The sequence below is a fragment of the Gymnoscopelus braueri genome, assembly GCF_963280865.1.
Source record: "Gymnoscopelus braueri genome assembly, chromosome: 11".
Taxonomy (NCBI): Eukaryota; Metazoa; Chordata; class Actinopteri; order Myctophiformes; family Myctophidae; genus Gymnoscopelus; species Gymnoscopelus braueri.
The window spans coordinates 46,061,168-46,082,546 of record NC_137613.1 but is presented as its reverse complement, the minus strand read 5'-3'; the positions used below and the strand labels follow the sequence as shown (position 1 = coordinate 46,082,546).

Here is a 21,379-nt window from a genome sequence, read left to right as displayed (position 1 = left end):
GCCCTGGCACTGACATAATCCCTTCTGATGGAGATATAATGGAACCGAGGGGATCTTAGGTCTAACACGACCCTGGGAGTGGTGCGACTGACTGACTGTGTCGGTGGCATCCGGACAATGAGGGCAATGTGGCAATGAGTCACACAATCCTGTGACTAGGGATGTGCTAAAAACAAATCTGGCAGTGTATCGTCACAAACTCCTTGCTAAAGCTGATACACATATTGATATAGAGCAGGGGTCTTCAACAGGGCGTCCGGGACCCCCAGGGGGTCCTCATATTAACCACTTGAACCCTAGAATCCCTATTCTGAGGGGAACATTAGCCTAAAATAGCAGATCTACAAGCACACAACTTTGTAGATCGTCTATTTTTGTGAGTGTTTAAGTGGTGAACTGTCTGAAAATACACATGAACATGAATCCAACACAAGTCTATGAAGCTATGAAAACTATGAAAACGTTTGTCTGCAAAACAATTTTATACAATATGTGGGGGGGTCATCTCTCTCTCAGCTAAGGGGGTCCTTGACCTGAAAAACGTTGAAGACCCCTGATATAGAGGCTACTGTATAGATACGGCAGGAAATGCTGTGTGTGAAAAAAACATCACTTATGTGGTGCCACATAACACACAGCTCATTACTCGTACTCAGACATGAGCTTGTTGCAACATTAGTGTTTGTAACAAAAGACAAAAAATACATAATACATAATACACATTTTAAAAGAGAATATTTTTATTGCATTTATTAATAGGAAAATTATCTCTTTGGGCCTGAAATGTAAGTGTAAGTGTGTTTATTTGTGCAACTCGTTAAGGCTTTGCCTTTGCTGTTATACAGAATAATAAAGAAGAGCTCTTGTAGCAAGTTGAAGTTCTGTAAGATATTGCACGCTGAGAGCTTGTAGCTCTGCTGTTTTCGAATAGACAGAGTATAAAATATAGCTTAAAGGCATAATATGTCACTTTGCCCTTTTTTTTTACATAACAAAACAATAAATATATTTTTTACCAATCATTTCCTTCTATACCAGCAATTATCAATCACTGGAGTGGTGTGATGATTTTTACCTATAGAAATGCGTTGCCCTCTAACTGTATTTTTGTGTTTTCACAGTTGTTTTGGTGGCCCAAAAACATCACCGTCTACCAAAACAAGCAGTGAAAACACCTAAATACAGTGAGAGGGCAATGTGTTTCTGCAGGTAAACACCACCACACTACTACAGTGGTTTAGAACTGCTGAATGAAAATGATGGGTAAAAAATAAGTATGTTATTTTTTTGTGTAAACACAGGGCAAAGTTACATACTATGCCTTTAATTAGTCAATGTATGGTTTGTATTAATAATCAAAATTTAAAAAGTAAAGTTTTCAAACAATTGTATGTATTGGAGTAAAAATACAGTATTTGCCTCAGAGATGCAATGGAGTAGTAGTATATAAGTATTGGCAATAGAAATACCCAAATAAAGTAAAAGTACATACAATTTGTACTTAAATAGTACTTGAGTAAATGTACTTGACATGTGGCATGATAAAACCGTATAATAAAACCATAACCATATAATGCACACTGAATCTGAAATGAACAGGTATGTACATTGACTGTATCTCTTCACTGTACTGATATGTGATAACAAGGCACCTACCTCCTAATAACTGTCAAACAAAAATATACAGTTCAATTAAAATGTTAGGGAGAGACAGACCTTCACTGAAGGAGAACTTTTAACAGGGGTTTGCATACCTTACTATGCCGAGAGAGAAAACCCAAATAGCCATAGCCTGTACAGCTGCCTATTGTGAAATACGTTGAACAAAAGACAAGAAGCTAAAATAGCAGATCCACACGCTTGCAACGCCTCGCAGTGCGAGGCGTTGTTGTGAGCGTGTAGATCTGCTATTTCCGCGTTTGTGAATGTTTGAAAATGTTTTGACAATGACTCTCTTTGAAAACCTGTGTTTTATAACATTTTGTCATGAAGACATGCTACAGATTGTGCATCGCCAGGATGCTGGCTTCATTCATTTCTCATGGACAGTAAAGGTCTGCCAGAGGTGCCCTGCTTTGTACCATTTCACAGTATCAAGAGGTGACAACAGGTTATTTGTCTTTTTTTGTACGGCTAATTCATTCTTTGTCACGCGACCGTTTCCCTCGACGTAAATAAACAGATTCACAACGTATTTCAGTGGGGAAATCCAGTAGGTTATTCTCATCCAAGTATAAAATTAGGCTACGGATGGAGGCAACAACAACAGATGTCCGGGCCAAAGACTACAGGTCACGTGATTTATCCGTTTGCCTCGAGTAAGAACCCTTCAACCAAAGACCCGTCAACCTTTCCCTCCACGAATCCACAAATCTCCACACACGTACTACTGTAGAGGCTGAATTAAGGACAGAGTGTAAAATTGACCACTTAACGTGTTGTGAGCGTGTCGATTTTAGAGTACCCAATTACTTTGTTACCCTTTTCCTCCAAAATGTAGCCATTAAGCCAATTAAATCCTATTGAAAATTGGTACATTTAGTAAAGTAGAAGTACCTCATAATTGTACTTAAACACAGTACTTAAGTAAATGTACTTAGTTACTTTCCACCGCTGGTTGGGGGCAGGGGTCTCAGGTTTTGTCCTTGTGGGTAATGATGGATCGGACGCAAACCTGACCCGAGAGTCCGGAGAGAAAGCCGTAGACAAACCGGCAGCTCCTGGTAACAGATGGAGCCATTAAGTGCGTGAGGAGCCCCAGTCTATTCACATTCTGATTGATAGACTGTGGCGGGGCTCTTTGTGAATTCATCAGTGGTGGAAGAAGTACTCAGATTTTTTACATAAACACTTAAACCCCAGCATCCGTATTGTGGGGAAAGCTTTCGCAGGAAAATAGCAGATCGACAAGCTCACAAACACGCAGAGTTGCGAAGCGTTGTGAGCTTGTCGATCGGCTATTTTCAGTGAGAGCTTTCCCCACGATAACAGAAAACAGAAAAGACACTAGTATAGAGCCCTGAGGGACTCCGGTCAACTATATAGGGTTTAAGTGGTTAAGGAAAAGTAGCAATACCACAATGTAGAAATACTGTTAAAAGTAAAGGCTGCTATCATAATATGACTGGAGTAAAAGTACAAAGGTTTTATTGGCATTGAAAGGTACGGAGAGTGCCAAAGCAATAGTACAAGAGTTTTCAAAAGTTGTACATTTTCTTTATTTTAGTTTTTAAATAGCTGAATAGCTGATTTGTGTATTGTGAGCTTGAAGATATTTTTGAACAGGCCAAAGAATAAAAAAGGTCAAGTTGTTAATGCAAACTGTTACTTTTCAGGATTCAAATGAAAAAAAATAACAAAAGTAGCAGATCTACAATCTGCTACTTACGATGCTTTTGTGTGACGCTGTAGTATGATCAAGTAGGGAATTAATTTACGAAAAAACACAAAAAGTTTAAATATGGACACACGCACACGCACACGCACACGCACACGCACACACACACACACACAATTCAGAGATTCTGTGCATTTATGGATCGAAAGATATACTGTACAGAAAACAAGGAAAAGCATAAGTGACCACTTTTAACCTTTGCATCCTATTTTTTGCCATGCCATTATACACAGAACTCTTCAAAAGGATACATGTTTTCTTCCCTCCAAAATGTAAAAGAAATAGCAGATCTACAAGCTTGTAGATGTTCTATTTTCGGTGTGTGACAAATGATAAAATAGGCTTTAAGTGGTTACAGTAAGTGGTGATATGGCTGCTCAGCCACTCTCCACTCCCGTCAAAGCTTCAGACCCTGATCGCTGTGACAGTGACCCAGAAGGACAGCATTATTTGTGACATTGCTCGTGCTACAGTACAGCACAGTTTGTTATCCACATCATCCCTGCGCAGTGTTGCCAAGTCTGCTTATTATAAGCGCCGACTTTGGGCTTGTTTTTTCTGTTAAGTCACTTGTAAATATTGGCACAGCTAGGGGCTTGTGTCTAAAGTGTAGTTGCTTATTTGGGCTTGCTGTCTAATGTTGTTTAAACCAGTGTTTCTCAAACATTTTCATGTCAAGGACCCCCCCATCTGAAAATGTTTTGTGCCAGGAACGCATACAAGATTTGTGCTGTTAAAATGTTTCAGAAATATTCCAAATGTTCTAAATGTTTGTTCAAGATTTTTTTCATAGCCAATTTACAAGCTCAGAACGTGTCACAGTGCGACGCGTTGTGAGCTTGTAGATCAGCTATTTTCAAATAGGGGATGTACTGTATATAATATATAAGGTTGCTTCTTTTGGGCTTGTTTGCGTAGACCTGTCCGTTTGTTTCTCTCACAAAATCTGGCCACACTGTCCCTGTACTGAACAACTGTTATCACAAAGTCAAGACAGATAAGGCAGAAAAAAGACTGCATGTTCAGAATGATAATTTAAAGGTTTAGGTTATGTAGAGGGTTAAAGGGTTAAGGTTAGATGGTTGTGAAAGAGTTCTAGTTTGATGAAAATAAATAAAAAGGGGGACCTAGCAAATAAAATTATTTTCACGATCTCATTATTGGTTAATGTGTCAATTCTTTTTCTCTTTATTATATTTACAATGTAGGCATTTAGCAGACGCTCTTAACCAGAGGGACTTACAATAAGCAAGGTAAACACATAACATCAAATGTGGAGACAGTCTAGTGCCTCAGTAAACTAGGATCAAAGGTAAACCAAGAACTAGCATCTGTCTAAACAATAAACTATCAAAATAACAATCTGCACAATTGAAATGATAGGATAACAGGTACACAATGAACCTAGCATCTGTCTAAATAACATGCCATCTAAATTACATTTTAACCTTTGCATAAGTCTGCGTGGTTGTCAAGACTAGGTCAAGTGTTAAGGGCTAAGGTGGAGTCCGAAGAGGTGAGTCTTCAGATTAATTTCTATTAATAATAATAATTATGATATCTCAAATTTGCATAACGCTTTTCTAATTACCCATAGACGCTTACCTTATTTAATCTATGCGATTAATGTAGATGATAAAATGGCAGTAAAATGAGGTAATAAAATAGACATTTATGGTAAATGCTCATCATGATATTTGAACACAGACAGCTTGAAACTTCTTAATAAACCCACCCTGCAAAAGTTGTCATTGTATGACACGTAACAAGTGCATTTATTCGATGAATACATGTACATTTTTAAAAAAATCTGTTGATTTCTGTATTCAATTATTAATCGTTGCAGCCCTAAAATTAAGTGTGGCAGCTGCTACATGCACTATGCTAATTCTCATTATCTCTTCCATTTTTACTCACCAGAATACAATACAACACCCTACCAATGGAGTTTCATAGGTCAAGTATATCGTTTGCTGAAACCTTTTGTGTTTTTTAGTAAGTTAACACCCTACTTGATCATACTACAGCGTCACACAAAAGCGTCAAAAGTAGCAGATCCACAAGCTCGAAATGCATCGCTTCGCGCCGCGTTTCGAGCTTGCAGATCTGCTACGTTTGAATTTGAATTTGGAAAAGTAACAGTTTTGGACATTTCTTTTGACATTTTTTTCCACCCGACAGAAACCTTGTATCTCCATATTTCATATTTATATATATATTTTTAATAAATTCATGTCCTATTTTTCAGTGTTGAAAATAGCCAATCTACAATCTCACAACATGTCATGATGTGATGTCAGCTTGTAGTTTGACTGTTTTTGAAAATGTTTGAACATTTTCACCTATAACAACATGCCCAAAGTAGGAACGCCAGGTTGACAGTGGTTAAGTGTGTCTGTGGAATTGATAAATATTGAACCAATGAAAAGTATTAACAAGAGCTTGTGACTAAATAATGACTACATTGGATCCATTGGAACACAGGTTATTTTTTCCATTACCTGAAAAGTAAGCCTGTTGGACATAATCTCGAGGGCTTGGAGCGCAAAGGGTGTTACGTGACATTTTCAGAACTTTACTGGAACGCTTTTCATTGATTGCAATTATTTAATTAAAAACTACATTAAACAAATATATTTGAACCGTGACACCTAATCTGTGTAAAAGTATAGATTGCTTAAATATGTTGTTTTTAATTAAATAATTACAATCAATGAAAAGCTCTCCTGTAAAATTCGGAAAATTTCATCCATGCCCTTTGCGCTCGATATCAGGTTTCCGCCCGACAGCGACGATACAAGGTTTCCCCAGATCTGATAACAACACTGGCTTATAGGGGCTTTCCAACCTAATAAATGGTCTGAATCATCTGGGCAAACTCCAGACATTGATAGCAAGTTACCTCATAGATACACTGGCCCATTTGGAAAGTAGCCTACTCACATTTAGGATTACGATACACGTGCCTTTACATAACACCTGCTGAAGTCTGCCGATTATTAACCCAGGTAAAGAGGACAGAGGACATGATACAACACAGCCCTCAACACGCATATCGTTGCTGTCGGGCAGAAACCTTGTATCTCCATTTTTCCCCCTTCTTTTCGTAAATTAATGCCTTACTTGATCATACTACAGCATCACACAAAAGCATCAAAAGTAGCAGATCTGCAAGCTCAAAACGCGGCGCGAAGCGAGATGATTTGAGATTGCAGATCTTCTATTTTTGCTACTTTTGAATTTGAATCCTTAAAAAGTAACAGTTTTGGACATATGAGGTTTCCACCCGACAGAGACAATATTAGCTTAACTGTGGTACAGTTGCATCATGTTTCTGGGGGAGAAATCAATGCCTCTGCTTTTGATATTCGCCCTCCGCCCATTCATTTTCATCGCCAGTGGGGATTCTGTAAGTTGTATCCCTGCTTGTGATGGTGATAAAATACACGCATTTCCTTTTAATATGTATGATAATATCACAATTTAACACCTTAAAAAATGATATAAGTTAACCCTGGCATCCCTATTTTGAGCATAATTTTGACATCGTTTTTATTTTTTAATTTAGCAGAACCAAATTTAGCATTTTTTTAAAAATTGCAAAAATAGCTGATCTACAAGCTACAACGCGTCATATTGCAACACCTTGTTAGCTTGTAGATCTGCTATTTTCGCCGTATGTAGTATGATATAGGGCTTAAGCGTTTAAGAGAATGTCCCCCCATGTGTTTTGTTTAGTTTTTCACAAATTAACCCTGGCTACAGTAAAAATGCTTATTTTGGCGAAGTTGACAAATTAGCCGTTATGCACATAACCCATTTTTAAAGTAATTCATACCCCGTTCAACACGGACAAAAAAATAACACACAAACAAGAATAATTAAGAAAGCCTTGACAGTTTTTATTTCTCTCTCTCATAAATAACACTGAACAAGCTTCATACAGCGATAAATATCAATATTCATACACTGTCTGTAAAATTCTCTGTATTACAAAATACAGTATTATGTGTAATGCACTTGATACAGGTGGGGAAGTATTTCATTTCATAGTACCTAATAGCCGACCCATAAGTTAATATGATACTGTACCCGTGTACTCACGTACCAACAGTTAAAAATGTGCAGTTCTAACTTCCCAGACTCGGGTCCGTGTGGGTGCCTATGAAAGATTAACTTCCCTTGGGAATTGGTTGTTGCATAACTAGATCTAAGTTAAGTTCAGAGCCCACCTAAGGAAAAACCAAAGCCTTAAATGAATGTGTTCACCGCCCCAAAAATGAAAATTCAGCCATTTGATCTGCTCACTTTCATGCCGGTTGAAAGATGGAGGAAGTTTCTTCTTCCACGCCACATATAAGCAGTTCTCCAGCAAAACTAGGATAAAGCAGCTTTCTGCAACTCAAGTCAATGGCAGTGTTAATTTTGACAGCAACTATTTATTTAGTTTTAGTCAGTCTTTTGAATAAACTTCAATTTAGTCATATTTGAGTCATCTGAAATGTTTCAGTATTATTAAAGTTTTTGACTAAATATCATAAGATTATAGGCGACAAGAAATTATTTTGGCAGGCCAGAAAATAGCCGATATACAAGCTCACAATGCATCGTGAGCTAGTAGAACAGCTATTTTCGGAGCATGACACCCAGGCTAAGCATAAAATGACTTGTCTTAGTTCTACTGATCTCTTCTCCACTAGTCCCTCCCTAACATTTTAGTCTAGTTTTTATTTGTTGAGGACATTGTCAATATATTTAGTCATAGTTTTAGACATCATAGCTTAGTTTTTCTTTTGTTTTATCAGTGAAAAAAGGTAGTCGACGAACATATTCCGTCATAGTTTTAGTCTACGAAATTAACACTGCCCTGAACAACATTTCTCTGGCTTAGTAAAATGTCTCAATTAGAAACTTTAATCAAAACTTTGCACGTTTTGAAAAGATATCGATCAAAACATTGGAACGGTGGTCTAGGTCTCTTTAAGAGAAAAGGGCAGAGAATGACCCTAAAATGACTTCTTACGCCTTGTGCATGATCCAAGCCTTCTGAAGCCAAATGATGGCACAAATGCAGATCTTCACTATAGCTATTGTTTTCAAAAGTGATCATGCTTGCCGTCGTACACCCAGGGCTTGCAGAGCTCTGTGAAGTCAATCTCCAACACAGGGGTGTAAACATGCGGGGGAGACTTTGTGTGTTCTCACCGAGCAGCGCATGAACCTGCTTGGCTTTCGAAGACTGCCTTGAGTCATTTTATGTTTTTTAAATGACTCATTTTTAGAACTCTTAGGATATAAAAGAGAGAAAAACCCCTCCGCAACACTGTTTTAAAATGCAAAAATAATAATATTTTTTTCGATTATGTTTTGGGTCCCCGTTTGGTCTTCTCCCACGCACGTGTTGCTTTCGTAGGCGTGCAAAAGACTTACTTTTAACAGAACTCTTAACAAGCAAAACTCTACAGAGCACGCCAACAGAACCAGACAGGGTGCGTCAGAGAAGACCAGAGCACCGGATTGATGCTGAAGCAACACTCCTGCACACTGTTCTATTCTGGGGATGAACATACGGCAAAAATAGCACATCTACAAGATCACTATCGCTATTTGTTGCTATTTTCAACAAAGAGATTTTGTGTGGAGGGAAACCTGGGGGACTCCGCCGGTCAGCAAATATAGGCTTTTAATAGGTTAAACTTTGTATTTGTATTTGAATTTGAAGACCGCAAGACAATAATAGTCACCATTGGTCACCATTGACTTAAATGGTTTTGAGGAGAGCTGCCGTGACATTTTTTTGCGAACCAACTCCTTGTGCTGTGTGGCCAAAGAAATGGCATCTGTCTCTCAACTGACATGAGGGTGAGGAGATAAAACAGTGTTTTCACTTTTGGCTGAACTGTTCCTTTAAGTAAAAACAGGCCTACTTCCTCCAGTTTTATTTGCTCTCCCCAACATCACGTTTTCAAACATCTTAATTTGAGAGTCTAAAATAATGCAAAGCATGACTGCAGTGACCGATTGTGAACTTAAGTCTGCTGTGGTTGAATGTTTTTTGCATTAAACTCAGCAGAACCTCCTTTGTTCCCCACTCTGTTCCGTCAAAGAACTTATAGTATGACAATCACCCTTCGTTTGGAGAGGACGCTCCGTACAGATAAAACCAGCGGATGGCCGTCAGCAAGCCAGCCGATTGCGGCTAGTCAGTTAGTCTGCAGGAAAAGCTAAGCTTTGACAATAAAGACAATAACATGGAGAAATCGCTTCTGACCGCCATTTCCAGAAAGCCTTGCACCTTCAAAATGGGTTTCTCATGAATAATAATAAAAAACAATGTTGAAAAAGAACAACTTATCTGAGTACCATTTGAAAACACACGCCCTCATGTCACAAAACCCATTCGCACGACAGTGTGAATCATCAATTCAAGTACAAAAACTCGGACAAATGCCTAATTTATACTTGGTTGTGCAATCTGTGAACCGAAAATAGCCTATCTACAAGCTCACAAAGTGTCGCACCACAACATGCTGTGAGCTTGTGTATCTGCTCTTTTCAATGTGTGACACTAGCGCACAATTCTGTATAAATCAGGCTTTAATATTTTCACATGCCAAAAGGGCAACGTGTCGAGAACTTAAACGTCCAGAAATAGTCTGTAGACAGGCTCTCCAATTCAAGTGCTACTAAGCTGAAAGCTGTATTAGACACTGGTGTTGGGGTGGGTGTGGATGTATTACAACACTGGTGCTGGGGTGGATGTTGTTGTATTAGATACTGATATTGGTTGTTGTTCTTTTCTCATGAAATCTCTCTATCACATCACAGGCAGCATGGACATTTCACAGATAAAAGTTGTGGGAGAATGAAGAGAGGCTGAACAACGTAGCGGAGCACAATCCTGGGAATGTCTGGTTCGTTACGGAGGCTTGTAATTGTAACACGGGGCCACATTCCAATTCATATCTAATTCGTGTCCTACTGCTGTTCCAACTTCTAGTTTACTACACTCCACAAATACAAAATATTTTCACAATATTTCTTTCTTCCAAACACTGCAAGTGATGGGCAATTTCCAACACTTTGGCTGACTCCAACCTTGGTTCTCATTGGTACAACTTATATCACACACATATACTGTATATATACTGTATATATATTTATTTATATATATATTTTTTGCTTTAAACTCTGATTATTATTGCTAAATCATCACACAGGAAGGGGGCCCCCGATCAACCAGTAGAGAATGTGAAGACATTGAGCGTGGGTATAATTCTACAGTTTTTTTAAACTGTCTAACGGCATTGGAATGTGTTTGGTTCACATGAGTCTCTCAAGTCACACCATTTCTTCCACAATCTTCAAAAGCTACATTGACAGTCTGTAATTCTGTCCCGTAAAGGTTGAGAACAGGGAAGCTGTCGTCCGCTCGGAAGACCGGAAAGGTATTCGGGCTAATCACGGGAAAAAAATTATATAGATTACGTAAAAAATATATTTTTGAATTGTTATTTTCTGCTAAGCAGCTAGGCTTCGGCTAATTCTGTTTACAGTAGTAGTTGTTTACGTGATTGCAAAGGCAAAACGGAAGTGGGGAAATGAACTTATTTTCTACCCATTTTCAGAGCTTCTCAAGTACAGACTGTCAAGCACAATTTATGTGTGTTGCGCAGCAAAAATAGGCGATCTATAAGCTTTCAATGTATCGCGGATGCGACACTTTGTAAACTTAAAGATCACCTATTTTTGACGAACGTCATCGTACCATGGAGCATCAATTAAGCATTAGGACGAAGCATTTGAAAATTGTGGGAGGCAACATGTCAACCTCGCGAGACTAATTTCACATCGACCGCCTAAAAGTTCACAAAAGAACATAATTTGTGCCAGCAATGAGAATACATCAAAGACAGGCTTGTGTGGGAAAAAAAATAACACACACAAAAAATCTAACATAAAAACAGATTTCATATAGGAGCCCTTATTTATATTCCTCAATCAGACGTTGTCTGAGGAGCAGCATCATGAAAATAGATGTAATAAAAAAAATAAAAATAAAGGTATGATCACATTCATCGATTAGAGTCCATGTTTGTGTTTGATTGTCGATTTTGAGACACATTGTTTTTGAGCTTCCATCGTCTGGAAAACAAACTGCTCTCTGACTTCACGTTTAAACCGTATGAAAATATCTGCTACCTATTCTAACGGACTGTGCAAAATAACCTATAACTTTATGCTTGTTTTGTTGAGAGCTAATACAAGAAAAAAGAAACAGCTGTTTATCTGGAAATGAACAACAGCTGATATTGCCTACTTTAATTGGAATACAATAAACTAAGTCACATGTACTGAACCCTCCATGCGGCATCGATTCATTATGGCACATAGAAAAATAACAGCCTTGTCATCTCTTCTGGCTTAAATGCATCTAGAACGTCAGTGACAAAATCATAAAACACACAAAAGGAGAAATGATCCCCCACGCTGTTATGAACTTGCAAGAAAATATACATCATTAACCACCTGAAACCTAGCGTCCCTTCTGAGGGGGACATTTGCAGAAAATAGCCAATCTACAAGCTTGTTGTGAGCTTGTAGATCGGCTTGTAGATTGGAAAGATGTCGTGTAGAGGGGAAACAAAGAGGGCACCAAGTAGAGTGCGGACCTCTGTAAACTTAAGTATTAGTTAAGATCAAAACCTTGTCTTTGTCCTGATGAAGGTCAAAGTGTTCCTTAAAGTATATTTTCATGCAAGTTCAAGACAGTGTGCGGGGATCAATCTCTTCTTTTAACATTTGGATTCTCCTTTGCACCTGTCCGCTAAGATACTTAAGGTGTGCATCGGCTTTCAGTCTAAATAAAAATGATAAAACAGAACAGAACCGTAAAAAAAAAAAAAATACTTTTGTTAAAGTAAATGCAGTAGCATTTCTTATTAAGTTTGGTTTCAGCACTGAAATGTGACATTCATGCTGTGTGCTGCTTGCTGACCGTTGTATTGCACAGAAAAAGTCAAAAACAAAACTACCGGCCTAACAACTAAAGTAATAGATCTTCACTTTCCCAATAAAGTAAGTATAAAGGCTTTAAAAAACAACAACAACCTAGAGGTTTCATTCGCAACTCCGCATGAGGACATTTCTGTAGCTTATTTAAACAGTGTTTCTCAACCTTTTCTGGATCAGGGCCCATTTGGAAATCTCGTTCTCGGCCCACCCATCTGACCACTTAACTTGTTAAGTGGTCAGATGGGTGGGCCGCGTGCATTTTCAGAGCACGTTAATCTTAATGATCGATCAATCGATTGTGTTCCGGCTTGGATGATCGCAAGCCGAAACTAAACATAGCATACTTTTACACTCCTATTTATCGGATTCACAATGAAATGGTTCCAATTATTTTTGGGGTGGCCCACTTGCAATACTCTCGCGGCCCAACCAGTGGTCCCCGGTCCCCACAGGTTTAGAATCACTGGCTTTGTTAGCTACTAGGTGTGCGCTCCCTGCTGACACTACAGCTTTTCTGGCAGAACAGAGCAGAGTTTCCCCGCTGTGTGAAGCCTGCTCCCCTATCCATCTGTTCCTATCAAAGCTGCACAAGCGCTAAAATGATCCCAGGCTAGCTAGACGCACTGGTGTGCTTCTTAGCCAGCAGAACTCGCGACACACTCGGAGATAGGCTGGTAAATGCTTACTGAGAGGATCCTCCAAGCACGCACACACACACACACACGCACACACACACTAGCCCAAGAATAAGACACTTAAAAAAAGAAATTTGAGAATTTGACTCAACCATTTGAACTCTAATGTCCCTATTCTGGAGCAAACATTCGGCAAAAATTGCCGGTCTACAGCCTGTCGATCGGCAATTTTTCCGATACGGAGTTGTGGGAAAAAATAAATAAGCAGACCTAGTATAGTTCCTTGGGGAAACTAGAACTAAGTATATACTGTAGGGTTTCCGTAGTTGAAAAAAAAGTCTTTCAGAAAATTAATAATGCCCTTATTGATCATACTGTTAAAAAAAAGCATTGAATGCACAAGATGAAAGAGGAACAGGGATCGCCATATCGCCATAAATTAAAAGACGATGTTGTACTGGTGAGAGGTGCATAGGTTGGCAATGGTTTGACACCGACATGGCAAAGAAAAAAAAATATGACATGGTATCAACAGGTTACCGAGAGATTTCTAGGTTGCACATTCATTGTATTGGCGGGCATTCTACGCCCATCTTTGTTGTGATTTTACTCACTCACTTACTGCCTCTCCCAAAGCCATCCTCCGCACGACAACTCTTGTAACAGAGCCGGACTAATTTGATATGAAGTACTATAATTATAAATTTGAAAAAGAAAAAAAGAAAATTGCCTTGTGATGACGTACCACAAAACCGTTTCTTTCAGCGCCGTTAAGCGAGTTCGTCAAACGGCGCATGGTCCCGCGCTTGTACAAAACGTACCGAGTGAACAGCACAACATCGTCTGCATAAAGACGTAAGCTGTGGTAAGATTTTTTCCCCAGGTGCTTTGTTTTTCGGGAGCGGTGCAATGTCGACAAACCAACGGCCAACACACACGCTTGAGGAGCCCGGAAATCCTCAATCCTCTTTTGCTGTGCGGGTATCCCTTCAGCATTTTCACAGGCATAGGAAGTTACCTCCCGGGGGCTTCATTCAGGTCCGGACAGTCTCGGAGGGGGGGGGGGGGGTCAGACCACGTTAACGCAGTTCCCTCCCCCCGCCATCGCCCTCTTGCTGCAGTTGGTGAAGCCGCCGTGACTGGCCGAGGAGCCGTTCATGTGGGACGTCTTGAGTTCCATCTGACAGGCGGCGATGGCCGCGTTGAGCTCCAACTGCGCCCGGTGGACCACGTAGAACATCAGTCCGATGCTGATGATGATCTAGAGGAGTGGACACATTTTTTTAATTAAAACAACAGAGAGGAAAGACTTATTTTTTGTTTTTTTGGTTTTGTTTTATTTGTGTATACTTTGCACTACTACCGAAGACTGTTTTCGCCCCTGTCCGTCCGTCTGTCAGAAACTTTGCACACACATTCCCGGGAGGCCAAGGAAGAACCTCTGCCCCAAACATTTCTAATTGGCCTCATGGTGGCGCTATAACATCTTCAAAACACTTTTTTTCCCTACTACTCCTACAAATGGATCAAACTCACACAATTTGGTACACATTATCTCTGGGGAGATGTGATCAGTCCAATTTTTTCAGATTCCATTCCAATTGGCCATGAAAAGTGTGCATTTGTATTCCGTTTTCACCTTGTATTGTCTAGGTTTTCTGGTATCTAGTTTTATTGTAGTATCTCAGGGGCTGGGGACTGCCCTGTATTGTGCTGTATTTTGAATGCAGTGTTCATTAACATATATTGTCCCTTGCAAATAAACACATTAAGTAAAGTAAAGCAGCCAATGAGACAAGGTCTTGCTGTAGCACTTGCCTTAGCCTTGATGACCTTGCAGGCTTATGCAAAGGTTAACATGTAATTTAGATAGCATGTTGTGTAGACAGATGCCAGGTTAATTTGCTGACCTGGAATCTACATCTCAATGTACAGATCTTTTTTTGTTGATATTATACTGTTCAGACTGATAGGTTCTTGATTTACCTATGATCCTAGATTACTATTTCTATGCATTTGATGTATTACCTCATGTTTACCTTGGTTACTGTAATCGCTCTGGATGAAGAGCGTCTGCTAAATGCCTAAATTGTCGATTGTAAGGTCGAGAAGACCCATTATATCAAATTGATATAATGGGTGGCACTGTGCTGGATTAACCACTTAAAACGCTCTATACTTAGTGAAACACACCCGAAATACAAATGTACTTGGCACGCTCTTTTAACACTCTACACTACATCCCTTCTGCCAAAACATTGCCAATCTACAAGCTCACAACGTGATGCGTTGTGAGCATGTACGTCTGCTATTTTTGGTGAACGTCCCCAAAAAGGATTAACCACTCAAACTCTATATGGTTGACCGGAGTCTCTCAGGACTCTATACTATTGTCTTTACTGTTTTCTGTTATTGTAGGGAAAGCTTTTGCAGAAAAGAGCTTGTCGATCTGCTAGTTTCTGCAAAAGCTTTCCCCACAATACAGATTCTGGGGTTTAAGTGGGTTAACTAGCTCAGTACAGAACTAATCCCATTGATCTGGGCTTTGAACCTGTGTCATATGTCATCCAACTATATCCTGTCCTCCTTCACATAACACTGCTGGCTGAACAGGCAACAGGCATGTACGCTCTTACACTCTGCACTAATGTGTGTTTTATTGTGTTTACCCATTGATTATGCTCTTTCTTTTGCTGTGCTTTGTTTTTGTTTGTTACTGTGCTTTTGTTTTTAATCAGATTGATTTATTCTAGCCACATTCCCCCTCTCCCTCAAAAAAAGGATTTGCCTTTTGCCAGGCCTCAATAGGCTCTATGCACAGCAGCCATATTGGCCAGAAATTGGGCCCCTTCCTTACTTCCCTCACAGGTGTTAACAATGATACTAATGAAGGCTCTGTTCCATTTAGTGTAGCACAGTGGTTCTCATTTGAAGGACCACCATAACCCTGAGAGTGTACAAATGGCCAAGTTCCATTTGTACACTCTCAGAGTTACACATCTGTAAGGGGCCATTTGGGACCCCCTCAAGGAACCATGAGGGTCCCTGGACCACACTTGTAGTGTTTTCAGTGAGCCAACACACACAATATCAGCACCCTGACTCTGTTTGACCAGAATGGAACAGAGCCTTCATTAGTTATCATTGGTAACACCTGTGAAGGAAGTAAGGAAGAGGCCCAATTTCTGTCCAATATGGCTGCTGTGTCTAGAGCCTATTGTAAATAAGAATTTGGTAATTGGTAATTTAATTGGAACTTAACTGTTCTGTTAATAAAGGTCAAAATAAATAAATAACTGCCACATACGATACTCATGAGAAATATTGAGCTGCGTGCTGAGAGTGTGCAACTTTAAACATCAGTATCGGTATCCACCCACAATTCCCCAATCGGTGATCTTTCCGAAACGGACCGCCTGCACATTGAAGCAGTGTGTAATCAGTGCATGTATTGATTTGTGCAGACGTGTCCTTGCCAAAGTACCTGGTGGCCTTCTCCGTGGGCAGCAGGCACTTTTGGGGTCATTTTGACATTTTACTAAGGCTTTTGTGTGTACCCCAAACAGTTTTTAAGTAGCTTGATTCAATATTTAGATATATTATATTCCTTTTATCACACATGCCCCCCTCCTACATAAGCCCATTGAACTTCAAACTTTGAATCATGTTAGACTCATTGAAAACACATGTCCCTGCTTCTGGTGACTGATATTGTCTTTCTATTGCATGAGGGGACTGACATTTTTCAATTAGATTTTTGATAAATATTCTCCTTTTTAATGAGAAAGAAAGGGTCCATTTGGTTACATTTGTACGCTCTCAGAGTTCAATTAACATTCAGGATTTGACTGTTCAAGTTCAAGTTCAAAAAGTGTTTTATCTGAACCTTTAAGAGTCAGTCAGTGGCACTCTAAGCACAAAGCACTAACAGGAGAATGAATTAGCCTAAAAGGCTTCTTCTGCAGTGTGCCAATCAGTCCGTTTAGACCAGTAACTGTAACAGCTCAGAACAAAGCTTAAAGGCAGGGTAAGTGATATTTTTTGGCTAAAACAAAAAGGTTTTTGTTAAAAGGTTAAAGCTCTATATTCTGATAGTAATCATTTCTATAGAGTGTTTGTTCAGTAACAGGGGTCTCCATCTCCTCTTCATTTAGCAGAAAATACATTTTCAGGTAGGTGACAACTTTTCTGCCAATCAGGAGAGAGTACCCATTTATCAGCTTCATGTTTATAGTGTTCCAGATCTAGTTCCAATTTTGTCCGCTCATTTCATTGTGTCATCACTTTCAATGTCACTTGTTTTATCTGTATCCTGTCAGAGTTCTCGATCCTAATTGGAGAAAATTGGTATCCTGACCTGAGCTGGAGTAATCTGAGTTCCCAGAAGTTTTCGCCAGCTCGGCGAGGAACTTCTGGGCCAGAGCCCTGGTATTTGTGGGCGGGATGTAACTTACGCTCAGAATCTGAGCGGACACGCCTCTTACCGGTCTGAGAGCTGTGCAACTCGTCTAAAAAGTCAGACGAGAGGCAAACAGCAGTACACAACAATGGCGGCCGCAATTTCTCAAGGGGAAATTGCTTCCCGTCGATCCTATTTAGATGCAACACCCAATGCATGTGGATCCCGCCCCCTTTTCTTGAATCACAACGCAGTGGCCGCGCCCCTGCTGTCCAAGCTCCGACGCAATGCCTCCCAGACTAGAGCTGGAGAGACATGGAAGACTCCTGCTACTGGACAAATACTCTAATGCTCTATACTATAGCTATAGCAATGAGCACTATCAGAATATAAAGCTATTTGAGCCAGGCCGCTGGCCTAGCGGTCCCGGCACCTAGGCTCTCTCCCTCTTTCCTGTCTATCTTCACTTCAATATCAATAAAGGCAGATAATAACAATAAAAAGAATATAGAGCTATTTAACACTTATTTTAACCAAATAAAATCACTTACCCTACCTTTAAGCTTTATCTATACTCCATTGCACGAAGCAGGGTGGGAATATCACGGAGGCCATGGCCGCCGTTGCCCCTCATTTTGGACTTATGCCCTTAAAACAATGACATACCCTAAGGCCACAGTGCTCTTGATGCCCCACTCACACTGCCCCAGTGTGCCAGCTGATTTCACCGTTTTCTCATTTACTTCTTTCCTGTCAATGTTTAGACACCAGTGTCTTCTTGAAATTCTGAAATAAAAATCGGTATTTATTTATTTCGCTGATATTTTGCGTATTTAAAACAAAATCATCCTTAACCCTTAAATTAAATTCATAAAATCATTGTTTTATTTTATGGACTTGGTGCTTTAGCATTTGGCCTTTGTGCCCTAAAGAAATTTACCACACCAAAGGCCAAATGGCCTTGCCCGTATAACGACTTAATTCTAGGCCTGCTATGAAGTATAGTTAACTATGCTTTAAACTGAGACACTGCACATTTTGATTGACTGAATACAGTCGTTGTCAGGCAGAAACCTCTTATCACCATATTTTAACTTTTTGTGTTTTTTACGTTCCAGTAAATGAATGACCTACTATCAAAAGAAGCAGATCTGCAAGCTCGAAATGTGGTGTGAAGCGACGCGTTTTGAGCTTGCAGATCTGCTATTTTTAAATTTGAATCCTGAAAACAGTTTTGGACTCTAGTAGTGATTCGGGCTGTCACGATCATGACATTTTACTTAAAAAATATTTGTCATACAAATTGAGATTTGAGATTAACGATTTAATTGTGGTTTTGGCATTATAAATTAAACATATACATCCAAATTAGTTTCTTTTAGGCTTTGTAAACAAAAAAATAGTAATCAAAATCGAATAAAAATAAATAATGTTCTATATGGCTAAAACAGGCCATATTTAATAAATTAAGTCTTTGAATTCTGTTTTAAATAGTGGAAATAAGCAATCTACAGGCTCACAACCACATCGTCACATCGTGAAAATGTATGAATATCTGCCGGCTGATGCATTTATACAGATGAAGGGAAACGATTCAAAATAATTGGGATTGTCTCAAATAATTGCGATCAGGCAAGTATGTAATCATTTTGACAGGCCTAGTTAGTGATGGTTAGAGTGAGCTTTGTGAGGCGCTGGGGGTAAAAAATAAATAAATAAAAAGATGTTATCCCATTAAGACCTCAGGCCGATTCTACAATGTTACTATGTCAGTGGTTTTCAAACTTCTTCATGTCAAGAACCCCGAAATGTATATGTATTTGGACGTAGACCCCCATCTCAAAATATTTTGTTCCAGGGACCCCCCAGAAGCAAACATTTGAGTTACAAATGTTCTCTTTAAAAATATATATATATTCAAAGATTTGCACACATTTTCACTATAAAAAAAAGTAGCAGATCTACAAGCTCATGGTGCCACGCTATGAGCTTGTATATCTGCTATTTTTGAATAGCCAAAGTGTAAAATAATGCACTTGGTGCCACAATATGAGATTGTATATCTGCAATTTTTTAATAGCCAAAGAGTAAAATAATGCTTTTTTTGCTCAAATCGAAAAATGACACAGATGTGTCCCCGGTCTTAAAGGGTTACGATGAGTCTTGAAGGTGCATCAAATGTGCAAACCTGTACAAAAAAAAAACTACTACAGGAAGAGCCGTGGAGTAGAAAGATCCAACAAGCAGGTAAGTATGCACGTCTCAGCAAAACCAAAATAGAATACGAGAGGGAACAAAAAGATTCCCAAAATGTCAAAATGTTACAACGGCCCCCGTGCGAGATCTCAAAGCCGGATGAAATGCAGTTGGGTACAGAATGTACCTACTACAGTACAGTACAGATTGCACGGTATGGAACTATGTCCGTAGATAGATGGCCCAGAGGATATGGAAGGTAAAAGATACAATATCAGTAAGGTTTCATCCTTCGGGGAGCATAAAAAAGGCACACGGCAAATTACTTTGCAATTTTGCCAGTGGTTAGACCAGCTGTCATTGCCGGCTAGAACCGTCACAATTATTACCAGTGGTGTAAAGTAACTAAGTACATGTACTCAATTACTGACTGGATTTGAAAACTTGTGAAAAGGGCATTCAGTACAATGAGTACTTTCTACATTTTGATACCAATACTTTTGTACTTTTATTTAAGTACATTTTGAATTCCGGACTTTTGCTTGTAACATAGTATTTCTACATTGCCGTATTGATACTTTTACTTAAGAAAAACATGCGAGTACTTTTTCCACCACTGATTATTACATAATCACAATTATTTTTGCATGATCGTCATAATGGTTTTCCATGTTGAAAAATGTTCATACATTTTCGAAAAATGTCAAAAAAATAGCAGAAATAGCAGATCTACAAGGCAAAGAACCACCTTTTGAATCGTAACTCTGAGTCATCACACATGACCCACATATGACAAACTTCACTAGGTCACATTCCAGTCTAAAGTCGCTTAAACTCGATGACACACCTGCTCCGATACCGATACCGATAATGAAAACATTCCACTAAGCATGGCTTAAACCAGTTCAAATAGACCGTTAATGGCAGGGTCAGGACACATCATAATAGATAGGTATGCCATAAGACAGCAACACGCCCTGTTAAAGAGGTGAGCACGCAATGAATGCAGTCATCTGTTCCTGTGGGCTTTTTAAACACCGTTTTCAGAGGTACAGACATTAACTGGTTGAGCTAGCTGGCTGATTTCACGCTGTCGTTTCCTGTGCAATTTGCAATGTAGGCATTTAGCAGACGCTCTTATCCGGAGCGACTAACAAAAGTGCGAGATCCGAATAAGCAAGAGTAAGCATGAACTCTAGTCAATATACAAGGTAAATAATCACATAAATAGAGTGTAGAGAGAACAGTGTAGCGCCGCAAAGAATCTCGGATCCCAGGTACATTCAAGAATCTATGTTAGACAATATTTAGACTGCTAAGAACATGAAGCATAAAACATAAAACACCCTATATAGACCATTAAAATAGAAGCCTAGATTAAAAGGAGATTGGATTCATTGTAAGGCTGCAACTATTGATTTTCTTAGTTTTTTTTCAATTAATTACATAATTGAAAAAAGAAAAACATTGTTCATTAAAATAAAGTCTCATTAACCACTACAGCACATTGCAATGCGACACGTTGTGAGCTTGTAGATAGAAAATGTGTGGGAAAAAAAATAATAATAATAATAATTCGCCTATAATGACATGGCCCAAAATAGGGACCCAGGTTTAAAGTGGTTAAAACATATCTATTTTGTAGGGTTTATAACTTTCCTCTGTATTGGGAAATGAGTGCGCGCAAAGTACTAATGTTTTTGTGAGCAGTTGAGCCCAATGTGAACAGATGAAGTG

At 39.2% G+C, this 21,379-nt stretch overlaps 1 protein-coding gene across 1 annotated transcript in view; it reads right to left on the bottom strand.

Annotated features, from left to right (window-relative positions):
• Positions 1–7,278: 7,278 nt before the first annotated feature.
• The window catches only part of tmem64 (transmembrane protein 64), a 38,301-nt gene continuing 24,200 nt past the window's right edge, over positions 7,279–21,379 (bottom strand). Inside the window, exon 6 of the mRNA XM_080441575.1 lies at positions 7,279–14,308. Coding sequence (XP_080297701.1) covers positions 14,117–14,308 — 192 coding nt within the window. The 3' untranslated portion in view covers positions 7,279–14,116. The remainder of the gene's footprint in view (positions 14,309–21,379) is intronic.